Source organism: Schistocerca americana, chromosome 4, assembly GCF_021461395.2.
Source record: "Schistocerca americana isolate TAMUIC-IGC-003095 chromosome 4, iqSchAmer2.1, whole genome shotgun sequence".
In the NCBI taxonomy this organism is placed as follows: domain Eukaryota; kingdom Metazoa; phylum Arthropoda; class Insecta; order Orthoptera; family Acrididae; genus Schistocerca; species Schistocerca americana.
In genome coordinates, this window is record NC_060122.1 from 286,490,641 (window position 1) to 286,504,616 (window position 13,976).

The 13,976-nt window shown below is 45.8% G+C and overlaps 1 protein-coding gene across 1 annotated transcript in view; it reads right to left on the minus strand.

The window, feature by feature from the left end:
- Window positions 1–13,976, minus strand: part of LOC124613168 (adipocyte plasma membrane-associated protein-like) — a 251,918-nt gene that overhangs the window by 80,547 nt on the left and 157,395 nt on the right. Inside the window, exon 5 of the mRNA XM_047141797.1 lies at window positions 1,751–1,919. Within this exon, the coding sequence (XP_046997753.1) occupies window positions 1,751–1,919 (169 nt within the window). The remainder of the gene's footprint in view (window positions 1–1,750; window positions 1,920–13,976) is intronic.

Consider the following 13,976-nt stretch of genomic DNA (forward strand, 5'->3'; position numbering starts at 1 on the left):
CTCTACCAACTGAGCTACCCAAGCACGACTCACGCCCCGTCTTCACAGCTTTAATTCCACCAGTTCCTCGTCTCCTACCTTCCAAACTTCGCAGAAGCTCTCCTGCATACCTTGCAGAACTAGGTACTGGCGGAATTAAAGGTGTGAGGACGGGGCGTGAGTCGTGCTTGGGTAGCTCATTTGGTAGAGCACTTGCCCGCGAAAGGCAAAGGTCCTGAGTTCGAGTCTCGGTCCGCCACACAGTTTAATCTACCAGGAAGTTTCATATCAACGCACACTCCGCTGTAGAGTGAAAATTTCATTCTGGAAACATCCCCTGGGCTGTGGCTAAGCCATATCTCCGCAATATCCTTTCTTCCAGGAGTGCTATTTCTGGCCGGCCGAAGTGGCCGTGCGGTTAAAGGCGCTGCAGTCTGGGACCGCAAGACCGCTACGGTCGCAGGTTCGAATCCTGCCTCGGGCATGGATGTTTGTGATGTCCTTAGGTTAGTTAGGTTTAACTAGTTCTCAGTTCTAGGGGACTAATGACCTCAGAAGTTGAGTCCCATAGTGCTCAGAGCCATTTGAACCATTTTTTTGCTATTTCTGCAAGGTATGCAGGAGAGCTTCTGCGAAGTTTGGAAGGTAGGAGACGAGGAACTGGCGGAATTAAAGCTATGAGGACGGGGTGTGAGTCGTGCTTGGGTAGCTCAGTTGGTAGTGCAACTGCCCGCGAAAGGCGTAGGTCCCGAGTTCGAGTCTCGATATGGCACACAGTTTCAATCTGCCAGGAAGTTTAATATCAGCGCACACTCCGCTGCAGAGTGAAAATTCCAGTCCATCCAGACCATCACACAGGAATTCCAAACTGCATCAGGATCCACTACAAATACTATGACAGTTAGGCGGGAGGTGACAAACTTGGATTTCATAATCGAGCAGCTGCTCATAAGCCACACATCACACCGGTAAATGCCAAACGACGCCTCGCTTGGTGTAAGGAGCATAAACATTGGGCGATTGAACAGTGGAAAAACGGTACACAATGTGGCGATCCGATGGCAGGGTGTGGGTATGGCGAATGCCCGGTGAACGTCATCTGCCAGCGTGTATAGTGTCAACAGTAAAATTCGGAGGCGATGTTATGGTGTGGTCGTGTTTTTCATGGAGGAGCTTACAACCCTTATTGTTTTGAGTGGCACTATCACAGCACAGGTCTGCATTGATGTTTTAAGCACCTTCCTGCTTCCCACTGTTGAAGAGCAATTCAGGGATGGCGATTGCATCTTTCACTGCGCTCGAGCACCTGTTCATAATGCACGGCCTGTGGCGGAGTGGTTACACGATAAAAACATTCCTGTAATGGACTGACTTGCACAGAGTCCTGACCTGAATTCTGTAGAACACCTTTGGGATGTTTTGGAACGCTGGCTTCGTGCCAGGCCTCACCGACTGACATCGATACCTCTCCCGAGTGCAGCATTCCGAGAAGAATGGGCTGCCATTCCCCAAGAAACCTTCCAGCACCTGATTGAACGTATGCCTGCGAGAGTGGAAGCAGTCGTCAAGGGTAAGGGTGGGCGAACACCATATTGAATTCCAGCATTACCGATGGAGGGCGCCACGAATTTGAAAGTCATTTTCAGCCAGGTGTCCGGAAACTTTTGAACGCATAGTGTAAATATGTGGTTAGTGATTCTATTTCTGAAACTCTGCCATGTTTCGTGTAAAAAGATTCGAGTCATGTAGCGCGTGCAGGAAAGGAGCGTACCTGCCGCTGGCGTCGTCCAGGAACTCGACGATGGCGTTGCGGAAGTTGGCGGCGGTGCTGGAGTCTGACCAGAAGATGGAGCCGTCGGCCGCCGTCTCCACGCCGTTGGGCAGCCCGGGCTTCCTGCCGGCGATCGTCTCGTTCACCGACACCAGCTGCCACGACTGCCCTGTGTGGGTCCGACGTAGCGCGTCAAATCATAGGCATCGTGTTTGGAGAGCTAAGCTGCGGCTACTTAGGAACACTGTCTGAGAAAACGTATACGGGACACTCCTATGTAACGTGGAATCGACCACTACATTGCTGAGCCGGGGGGGGGGGGGGGGGGGGGGGAAGAGGGATGAATGGGGAAAGAGGGGAAACGGCCCGCCACACATTGGGCCAACCCGCTTCAAAACCTGGACGGCATATGAAAAAAATCTTGCGTAGATTGCACTGGTGCATACTTGCCCTATGTTGTGGTGTTATTTCAGTCTCAAGTCGATATGGTACGTGCTGTAACAGTTGATGGTAAACAGTGAATCGGAGAACGATACATTTTTCAGATATTGTTTGTGTGACCTGCGATGTATTAGACAGCGATCCTGCCTGTCAGGATAAAATAATATGGGTATCACTGCAGAAGGGATGTTTGTGACATTTTTAACCGATGTAATGACGAATACTGACTTTAAAATAAACTGCTGCCGATATTACCCGAAATCGTTGGGTACAAAAATTTCCTTCGCGTGGCTCCATTTTTGTAAATGACTCTCCCACTATGACTCTCCCACTACCTTAATAGTATAGTTAAGGCGACCAAATATGGTTGAGTGCACGTATTTGCACTTTTCAGTTGTATGTGATTTTTCTACTGAGTGGCACTGCCACGCGGTAAAAGTGGATCCTCATTATTACAATTATCTCATAAACTATTATCTGCAGAGAAAAATGTCATTAGGGTCTCCTGGAGAATTATTGTGGAGCTATTCGGAATCGAAATCATATTTTTTTCGGATATTGTCGACTAATTTTCTTAAAAGACAAAAATTTCTCCGAGCAATATTGTTTTTTCTGCAAGATACTGCAGAATTATTCAAATATTGTACAGAGAACGCTAGCACTATAACATATCTATCAAGAATTCTGAAAAAAATGTATATTTCTCGGAAGTTGGGTGCCAGCTTCACCGGACTCACAATATTCTACAGTAACGCCCGATGCTGACATCAGTCCACGTAGTTTCGATGCATGGATATGCCACAATTGAAGCTGGTCCGTTGCCGATTGGTAAGCTATCTAAAGATGCGCAGGAAACTTTTTAAGGATACCCGGCGTTACCGATAAGATTTTACACGAAAATATTCCAATGAAAATACGATGCATGTCATTTTCAATCGACTTCTGCCACCTTCGGATCCGTTCATCTCGAGAGTCGAGAAAATGACAATTGAAGAAGAGAAACAGATGCCACCTGAGGCGAAAGGTATGCTTTTCGAACCGTCTCCCAGCGGACAAATCGACAGTGACTCTTCTGAAAGCAATAATGATACAGATGACTATGATTTCGATTTAAAAATGTAAAATATCGAATAAAACATTTCAGTACGGCAATTTCGACTTCTAATTCGTTAGCAGCGACCTCACAATACCTTTTACCTGAAGTATGTAGTTTTTGATCCGCCAAACTGGATTCGCCATTTTGAATTTTGTAATTCCGACGTCGATTCCCAATCAGCGACCCAAAGAATCTAAAAAGAATGCAGTTTTGAAGAATTTTATATCTATTTTTCTATTATGTCCAGGTTTTGAAGCGAGCTGGCCCACTGTGCGTCAGTATAAAACAAGCTGGTGTGTTGTGTTGTCAGTATAGAAGCGGTAAGAGCAGAATGGGTCGTTCAGCAGAGGCCAATGACTTCGGACGTGGACTGCCATTGGATGCCACTTGAGTAATGAATCAGTCAGGGACATTTCAGTCCTTCTACAGGGTGGGAGAGAATTCTTATTAAAATTAGCTTATAACTTTTTTAATACTTAACGAATTTTGTGGAATCAAAAAACATTTTGTTCCTTACAATGGTAGAATTGCTATGCATTTCTAAAATTCGACATAAGCACCACCATTATCTACCAGCTTCTCTAAAAGGATGTGGATGTTTGCGACAGACTTCTGCAGATAATTCAGCAGTACGTTTCCAAGAGCTTCGCGAATTCGCTCCTCCAGTTCATCAACAGTATTTGGTTTTGTATGTTAAACGACTTCTTTCGCCCATCACCACAGGAATAAATTGCAGGGCATTAGCTCAGGAAACCTTGCTGCCATTCGAGGGGGCCCCAGCCAGCGTCCTGGAAAATGGGTGTCGAGCCACGCGCTTACAGGTTATGCAAAGTGAGGCAGGACCACATCTTGCGCAACGATTAGGTCACTGCAATTGTCCCATGTGGGTATAATACCGTGAATATAATTTTCAAGCACATCAGGTACCATTTTGTATTCATTGTGCCCCGAATGAGATATGGGTCCAAACTTTTGTGAATGTCATGCCGCACTACACACTGACCTTCGGGCGATATTAGCTTTGTATGACAACCACCCTCGGACCCGTTATTACCCAATGATAACAATTGTGCCGGTTAACATCCCCCCCCCTCCTCCTCCACCAACATGAAACACGGCTTCATCTGACCACAGGCCATTATCAAAAATATCGGACCAGTCTACATATGAACCAAGCATCATCTCCTCATATTCCACCTGATGATCGCAGTCTTCCGGTGATAGTTCCTGGCAGGAATGTGGTTTGCAGGGACAAAATTCAACTCCTTCTTCAGAACAGTTTGGACTGTGTGTCAGGTGAAACCACTTTTGCGAGATGCCTGCCTGTGTAACTTCTGGGGACTCTAATTTCTGAGGACTTCGAGTAAACTTTTTCTGAACCATTTGCACATTTTGCTGCGCTCTGGAATAACATCTGATACAGAACATGCGAGCATTGGCAATTCCTTGTGCTCGTTGCATCTACCAAGGCACGAGGTCATTTCACACTTAATCACCATCTCTATACTTGTACCACGGATCGCCATACTTCGTACTGGGATGCCAGCTGGGTCTGCTCACGCAAAGTTTGGCGTTGCGCCGCGATCCTCCACTGATATATGCACTGACATAAGTGAGATATAATGTAATAATTCTACACTCGTGCTCATAAATTAAGGATAATGCTGATACATGGTGAAACAACGCTCTGGTGGGCGGTTTGCAGGTTTAAATCACCTCGGGTTATGATCATGCGGTGCATTTGACCTGTTGTCGCACGGTGGCTCTGGCAGCAGTCCACATACGCAGAGGTACGTTGGTGCATGTCAGAGTACGGTGCAGCGAGTAAGTGTGCAGACGTTTTCAGAAGTGCTAATGTTGAGTGTATGTTGAAAATGGCTCGAAGAACACATATTGATGACGTTATGAGGGTAGAATACTAGGGCAACTGGAGGCTAGTCAAACACAGCAGGTCGTAGCACAGGCCCTCCGTGTGCCACAAAGTGTGATCTCAAGATTATGGAAACGATTCCAGGCGCTACAGTGCGGGACGTCTACAGTGTACAACACCACAAGAAGACCGATATCTCACCATTAGTGGCCGCAGACGGCCACGGATTATTGCAGGTAGCCTTGCTCGGGACCTTACTGTAGCCACTGGAACAGTTGTCTCCAGACACACAGTCTACAGACTGAACAGACATGGTTTATTCGCCCGGAGACCTGCAAGGTGCATTCCACTGACCCCTGGTCACAGGAGAGCCCGTAAAGCCTGGTGTCAAGAACACTGTACATGGTCATTGGAACAGTGGTCCCATGTTATGTTCACGGACGAGTCCAGGTATAGTCTGAACAGTGATTCACGCCGGGTTTTCATTTGGCGTGAACCAGGAACCAGATATCAACCCCTTAACGTCCTTGAAAGGGACCTGTATGGTTGTCGTGGTTTGATGGTGTGGGGTGGGATTATGATTGGTGCACGTACACCTCTGCATGTAACAGGTCAGCTGTATCGGGACGTCATTTGCACCAGTATGTCCGCTTTTTCAGCTAGATGATAACGCACGGCCCCACCGAGCTGCCATCGTGGAGGAGTACCTTGAAACAGAAGATATCAGGCTAATGGAGTGGCCTGCCTGTTCTCCAGACGTAAAACCCATCGAGCACGTCTAAGGATGCTCTCGGTCGACGTATCGCTACGCCTCTTCAAAACTCTAGAATACTTCGGGAGCTTCGACAGGCACTGGTGCAAGAATGGGAGGCTATACCCCAGCAGCTGCTCGACCACCTGATCCAAAGTATGCCAACCTGTTGTGCGGCCTGTATACGTGTGCATGGTGATCATATCCCATATTGATGCAGGAGTACATGCGCAGGAAATAGTGGCATTTTGTAGCACATGTGATTCGAGACGGTTTTCTCAACTTATCACCAATACCGTGGACTTACAGATCTGCATCGTGTGTGTTCCCTACGTGCCTGTGCCATTGGCGGCAGTTTTGTGTAGTGCCACGTTGTGTGGCACCACATTCTGCAATTATCCTTAATTTATGAGCATGAGTGTACCATTGCAAGGAACAAAATGTGTTTTGTTTCATGAAAATAAGTTGAGAATTAAAATAGCTGTAAACAATTTTCAATACGGAGTTAATACTCGCTCATCCTGTAGAGCTGCCCATGTCAGTATCTAGTGATGTGGCAGTGCGGTAGAAACGCGACGGAACATAGATTTTCGAGCACTGCGGAGAGTGGGTGCAAAATATCGCATGAAATCAGAGGATGGAATCACTCGTGAGTTACAAAGTGCAATCAGCAGTCCAGCTGGCACAATGACTGCGTGTGGCTACAGAAAGAATACAGTGGTCGAGCAGCTCCTCATTAGCCACACATTTCTATAGTCAATTCTAAGCGACCCTTCAGGTGGTGTTAACAGCGACGCCGTTCGACAGACGATGTCGCTGGTGGTCGTCTGCTGCAAAGGACTTTAACAGTGTGCACTGAACGGCGCGCTCAGAAACACTTGTGTCTGCACGAGCTTTGTGCTCTGTCGTAAGACCTGCTACAGATCGCCGCATATCCCGCCTTACAGAACGGGCAAACCTCCGAGTTCCGGGCAGTTGATGTGTCACGGAGGAACTAAGATCGCATTGCCTCTGGCCGTGCCACCACGACACTACTCAGCACGTCTGTTCTGGTGCAGTGAACAGATCAACTGTGATGAGAGTAGGCTCTGTCTGTTTGTGATTGATAAACGTACACGTGTACAGCGTAGACCTGGTGAGTGGTCTATTCCAGAGTGTAGTCGTCCACGACACGCAGATCCCACCACAAGCTTCGTGGTGTGTGTGTGTGTGTGGGAGGGGGGGGGGGAGACATCTGTTCCAACTCATGATTACACATGGTGTTCCTGCAGGGTAAAGTAACCAGAGCCCGCTACAATGCGCAGTTTTTTATCCTCGTGCTCTTGCCATTTCTTCGACAGGAAGGTGATGTGCTTTTTCAGCAGGACAATGCTCCTCCAGATACGGTTTCTGTGATACAACGTGCTTTTCGCGGTTTACAACTATCCTGGTCAGCAAGGTCACCATATTTAGACAATTGAACATGTATGGGGCATGATGAGGGAAAACTACTCATTCTCCAGAGCCTGCAAGAATCATTGTCAAATTGCAACAAAAGGTGTAAGATGCTTGAGTCAATCTGGTTTGATGGGAACCGCCATTCCTGGGCCAACCTTTTCGTCTCTGAACAGCAATTGCAACATACGCCCTAAAATATTCGCTGGGTGTATTCCAATCTCTGTCTTAATCTACAGTTTTTACTCTCTGCAGCTCCCTATAGTAACATGGAAGTTATTGTCTGATGTCTTAACGCAAGTCCTTTCTCCTGCCCCGTCTAACTGTTTATGAATTGATTTCCTCGACAAAACTGCGGAGAACCTCTTCATTCCTCAACTTATTAGTTCACCTAATTTTCAACATAATTCTTTAGCACCACATGCTGCGATTCTCTTCCGCTCCGGTTTTCCCACAGTTCATGTTCTCACTACCATAAAATACTGAGCTCCACACGTGCATTCTCAGAAATTTCTTCCTTAAATTAATGCCTATATTTGACACTAGTAGGTTCTCTTGGGCAGGAATACCCTTTTGCCTGTTCTAGTCTGCTGTTTATATCCTTCTTGCTCCATCCATCATGGGTTATGCAGTAAGTCTAGGTCCAGAATTAGTTAACTTCATCTGCTTTTTGATCTTAACTTTCTTGCTGCTCTAATTTCTGCTGCTTCTCATTACTTTCGTCTTTCTTCGATTTACTTTCAGTCCGTATTCTGTACTCATTAGGCAGCTCATTCCATTCAGTAGATCCTGCAGTTATCCTTCACGTTCACAGAGGGTAACAATGTCATCAGCGAATCTTATCATTGAAATCCTATTACCTTGAATTTTAATTCCACTCTTCAACGTTAATTTTATTTCCATCATTGCTTCTTCGATGTATGGATTGGACAGTAGGGGCAAAGGGCTACACCCTTGTCTTACACCCTTTTTAATCCGAGCATTTCGTTCTTGGTCTTCCACTCTTATCGTTCTCTCTTGATTCTTATATATTTTGTTTTTTAACCGTCTTTCCCTATTTTTCTCAGAATTTCGAACACCTTGTACCATTTTACACTGCCGAACTTTTTTTCCAGGTCGACAAATCCTGTGAACGTGTCTTGATTTTTCTTTAGTATTGTTTCCATTATCAACCGCAACGTCAGCATCATCTCTCTGGTGCCTTTACCTTTCCTAAGTCCAAACCGATCGCCATCTAACACGTCTTCAATTTTCTTTTCCATTCTTTTGTATATTATTCCTGTCTGCGACTTGGATGCATAGCTGTTAAGCTAATTGTGCGATAATTTTCGCACTTGTTGGCTCTTGCAATCTTCGGAACTGTCAGGTTGAACTTTTCCCGAAAGTCACCTTTACGAATTGTTTGCACTCGAACATACACGCTTGCTTTGTAACCAGAGGGGGAGGGGGAAGGGTACACTGTGTACTGGTGGTACTTTTGGCGACCCTTTACTGTGCTGTCTGTTCCATTCGGTCGAATTTGTTACCATACAGTCCAACAATGATGAAGTACCAGTCACATACCGTGTGAATAAAATGTCCTTGTCCTCGAGAGTGTTGGATTTATTTTGGGCAGTGTGTTTTACACCACCCTCGTGAACTGCAAGTTATGTGTGTTTTTGATAGGAAACCTACATCTCAGTACTCTTTTGGTTACAGGAAATAGGTAGACACAGCCATCTGAGAAGTGGAAGTAAACCCATATTCTCAATTCTGAACGGAAAAATGCTGTTTGTGAACACAATTCGGCCTGTTAACACACCTCGAAAGGTCCGTCCAACCTTATATCGTGCATGTGGTGTCTGTTTATGGCAAGACGAGTTGTTAGCACGGGAAGTTGCTTAATTGGCATACGCCACAGCCACCTAATTGGAACACTTAACTGCTACCGTCAGACACAAAGCACTAAAGATCTGCTTTGTAGTGTTTACCCATAATTAACAACACCAGCTGATGACCGCTACCCACAAATTATGGCTGTTAGGTACTCCGATGATAATGGAGACATTGTAAAGGCTGTGCGACAGATGCAGTATGCAACTGACCATTCCAAACAAGAACAGAACCCCACTTCCGTCACTGCAATATGTGAGCGAGGGGATGCCTGGAACGTAACTTGGAACTATGGAATCTGTTTCTCTTCACCCTTGAAGGTGGTGCTTGTCTGGCTCATGATCGTTGTAGAAGAGTGTGGAGGTGGCCAGGTAGCACTGCTTGTCTCAATCATGGAAGTGAACTGAGTGAGCTGAGCTGAGTGAGTCATGTTTCGGACCGATATCATGTACGGATGCTGAGGGGGTGTCGGTTAGGGTTCGATGCATACATCTGTGACGCACAGAACAAACTGTGGTGACGAGCAGAATTAGGAACCATCCAAAACTACGGAAAAACGGGAGCATCTTGTTTAAATGAATATTAATAGGGATGGCCAAATGAAGCATAAAGGAAATGGGCACCACACCACTCACATTGATATATTAATGGGAAGAGAGATCTTTAGGCTGTAAATGGAAACAAATGACCATTATAACAATTACATTTTTGTCTTTAAACATGAAAATCACCCCCAGATATATAAAAAAGAAGCATTGATAAACGTCAAGGGTTCATAACACTAAAGCATAACGTTGGTGCAGGTGGGTGGTGAGCATGAAACGCAGTTACATTAATAATTCGCGGACACCGCCGGTGACTGCGTAAGTTGTCAGTTAAATGTAGAAATCACACGGAAAGATAGGAGCGAACACCAAAATACGCATTGAAAGCAACATCCTGGTTGCATGACTTTAACATCACGCAAGGGAATGAGTTAACTTCGCGTCTAGGCGACAGCGAGTGGGACGGGGACTCATCTTACCAAGCTCGCAGGGCGCGAATAAATCGGACGGGGCAGTAAACCTCAAGTGAAGATGTTAAAGAACCAATAGTGCTCTGAGGTGTGGAAGAAGGCGGAGAATATCTCCGACTACATGGCACAGTTCTGAAAAGGGGCTATCAGATGTCCTGCACGTAGACGCAGCGAAGAAATGTGAGCCCTCCGGAAAATAATAACATGGCCCAATGAGAAAGATGGTTTCCGAAAGCTTAAACAAAGTTATTCCGAGGCGTCCTCAAGGAAATTAGCTCGGCCTTTGAAAAACAAGAGATCTATTGTCAACATAAAAGCCTCCTGGGAAAAATTCCATTTTGCTTTAGACAGGAAAAAGGGCATCTCGCATACTGTCTGGAGTGTGAGCTGGAGGAATCGACGCGAATGCCAGCCTGGTTACCTGAGGCTGCGGCTCTGCCCAGGACTCTGAACATTTTTATGACACCCAGCGCCTCTTAAAAGCATTGTTATTTCGTGCAGCCAGCTTGTAAGCTTTCAGTTCTTGGAAACGTCCACCATACTACAAAGGGAATGTAAAGAAACAAACGGTGAAAGGAAAACAGGTACTGGCAGTGCTAATCCAGATTTACTAATATAGAATAGTGTAACTGAGGGACTACTTGATCAAGGGAATCTGCATGTCATCCTCTGAAATATGTTAGTGGACAGTTTCAGAGAAAAATAGCCACATTACAATGTCGAATGTCTGTCATCATTGTCGAGGATAATTTGAAAGCTGTGCAGTATCTGGATAGGACCCTCCTACTGACTGTCCTGGCCTATAGTCAGAGCCATCCACTGTGGTAGTCTGCTAGCCTGCTGCAGCCCACTGAGGGCGGGCTAGCCCATCCTCGGCTGCTTGGCCGCTCGCAGGCCCACCAGCCTGCCTCATTGTGGGAAGCCTGCGTCGACACGTCGCAAGCCAGCCCACCCAGCCCAGCCAGACAATAGCGTGCGGACGCTCATGCCATTTGCTACATCTGTAGTGCTCATCTCATCTACTTCTTGAAGGGTCATAAAGTTTTATGTAACCTACCAAGCAAGTAAAGTCACATGAAACTGTTGGCTGGGATACCCTGAAGAACAAGTTCAACTGATTAACTGGAAAGTCTTTCCTGTCCTTCACACACACTGACACCGTTACTTCGCAATGTGTGGGAGTTCTTTGTTTAAGCTTGACTAATAGGAGTAGGTAACTGCAATGGGTGTGTGTAGTGTGGTGTGATGTTTGTCTGGGATGATGATGAGAGAAGGCAGAGGGTGAAACCCAGTGTCAGCAGATAGACTACAGCTGTCAAAATGGTTCAAATGGCTCTGAGCACTATGGGACTTAACATCTGTGGTCATCAGTCCCCTAGAGCTTAGAACTACTTAAACCTAACTAACCTAAGGACATCACACACATCCATGCCCGAGGCAGGATTCGAACCTGCGACCGTAGCGGTCACGCGGTTCTAGGCTGAAGCGCCTAGAACCGCACTGCCACACCGGCCGGCTACAGCTGTCAGATAGCTCCAAAATGGCCACTGAGTTTAATGTCCTTATCCAGCAGATATACCACAATCAGCAGTCTCATATACCCCCACTTCCTGAGACTGTTACAGAACAGAATAGCAAGAGGTACAAAATTAGACATTGTTATTAAAACTCATTCCCATTGCCACAAGCACTGTCATGTTAAGTCAGAGACAGAGGCCGAATCAGGAGGTGCACTGGCATGTCGCAAGGGTCCTTGACACATTATAACACCATCTGTCGAATGAGAAATATGCATTCAGCAGAAAGAAGACTGTGACAGAAAACCGAGGGATGAGAGACAAGCATATCTGTCAGCTCATAAGATGTGGGGCAAGAAACTCTATCTCTTACACGAGAACACATATGGAGGACCTGAGAGAGGCGTTAACAGCTTGCTAAGTAGATGTAGCGAGTAAGGAGGATGTATGCGCTCATTATGAACTGAACCTCATGTCATAGCCTTGTGCTAGCTCCCTTTAAATATTCCAGTTTTCCCTCTCTTATTGAGATCGATAGCATTCACAGTAGCAGCACTCAGTTCTATGATGCTATAGTGAATCTGTGTCCTAGATGTTCCAGCGCAGTCTACTCAAGACGATGGTCTTCACCTGATGAACTTCCTGTTGCTTGCTGCCTACAACCTACTGATGTAGAAACTGATTGACTTCCAACAATACCACATTGCAGAGTGTTGCCAGCATTAAACTTCAACACGAAAGCCAATAATAGGGCCTCATGGGGTCCACGTTCCTATTCAACACCCAAGTGCCTCCCAGTGGTGAAACTTACCAGACCGGTAGGGAAGTGATCAACCGACCATCCGAAATTAAAATTTTTTCCAGTGAATTGAAAGTACAGACAAATTTCGAGCTTGCATCCGGTCGTTGTCTAATTCATTCCACAATATTTCGACTGAGCACATGAAAACCATCTTCAGGTAAGCCAGCGAAGACAGTCTTCGTTGGCTTACCTGAAGATGGGTGGCAGGTGCCCAGTCGAAATATCGTGGGATGAATTAAATGACGACTGGCTGCAAGCCCAAAATTTGTTTGAACAACCGACCGCATGACTACAGACACCATGTACATCACTGATGGCTCATCAACGGTCATCATAAAATTCAGAGCGAGACCAAGGACAATCCAACAGCAAGTTTGAGACCAAACCTTTGCATTGGGCACAGCAGCCGCCTGCCAACTGGCAACCCGCCCGGGCGTAAAGATCGTTAACACCATCGCCTGGGCGTGCAGACACTGTGCTGACAAAACAGGCGTCAGCTGGAATCCAACATGCAGCTGAATGAAGCATGAGCTGAGGGTGGTGCGGGAGAGCAACGAATTATAAACACAGTGAATACATGACTGAACTTCAATAACATTTTACTAGTGTCAAAGATGGTTCACAGATTACGAGCAGCCATCCTGACCTCATAAACGGGTGTCCCCGCTCAACCCCGCTGCAAGACGTAGCGGGGAGGTTTGGAATTTAATCCAGGACTTTAGCGCAAAGTCTAGTGATCAGGAACTTTACGTCCCCGTCTCCTTCCCTTAGCTGTAGAAGCAAATGGAAAGCTGACAACAGCTTTTGGTGTACACAAGTGGTTACCGATCCAAGTAGGTCACGCCCACAGTTGGTTAACTTCGGTGATCTGAGGAGAACTCATGTATTCATGAGGCAAGGGTTTTGGTTATGTAACCTAGTTAAATGTGCAGAATAAACAGAAGCTGCAACAGCTATTTTGCCGTAGCACAAGCAGACACATGAACGTTTGTATTTCTACACAGAATTTTAATGAAATATGCTTGAAGAAACACATCTGTTATAAACAAGGCTATAAAAAAAAATGGGCATCTAGGTAACAGTCTCAAGAAGGAGGAAGCTGAAGCTCATGTTTCTTGTAAGCTTTCTACATCATACTCAGCATGGAAGAAACATTATTTATTTATTTTGCACTCACTTGAAAGAAAATTATGCAGTTTTACAGCAAACAGTTTTGGTGAGAATTTTACCGAATAATTGCGTATAAGTAGAAGTAATTCGCATTCTGAGTACCTACTGTACTCCTTTTCTCTGAATGATAAGAACTGTCCGACTGTAATCACGTTCTGCTGATACTGTGTTTTGTTGGGAGAACACTTAGAAGATGCTACGCTACGTTTGTCCGTACTGTTGCACGGAACGAGCTTCTTACTAGGTTGGATTGACAGA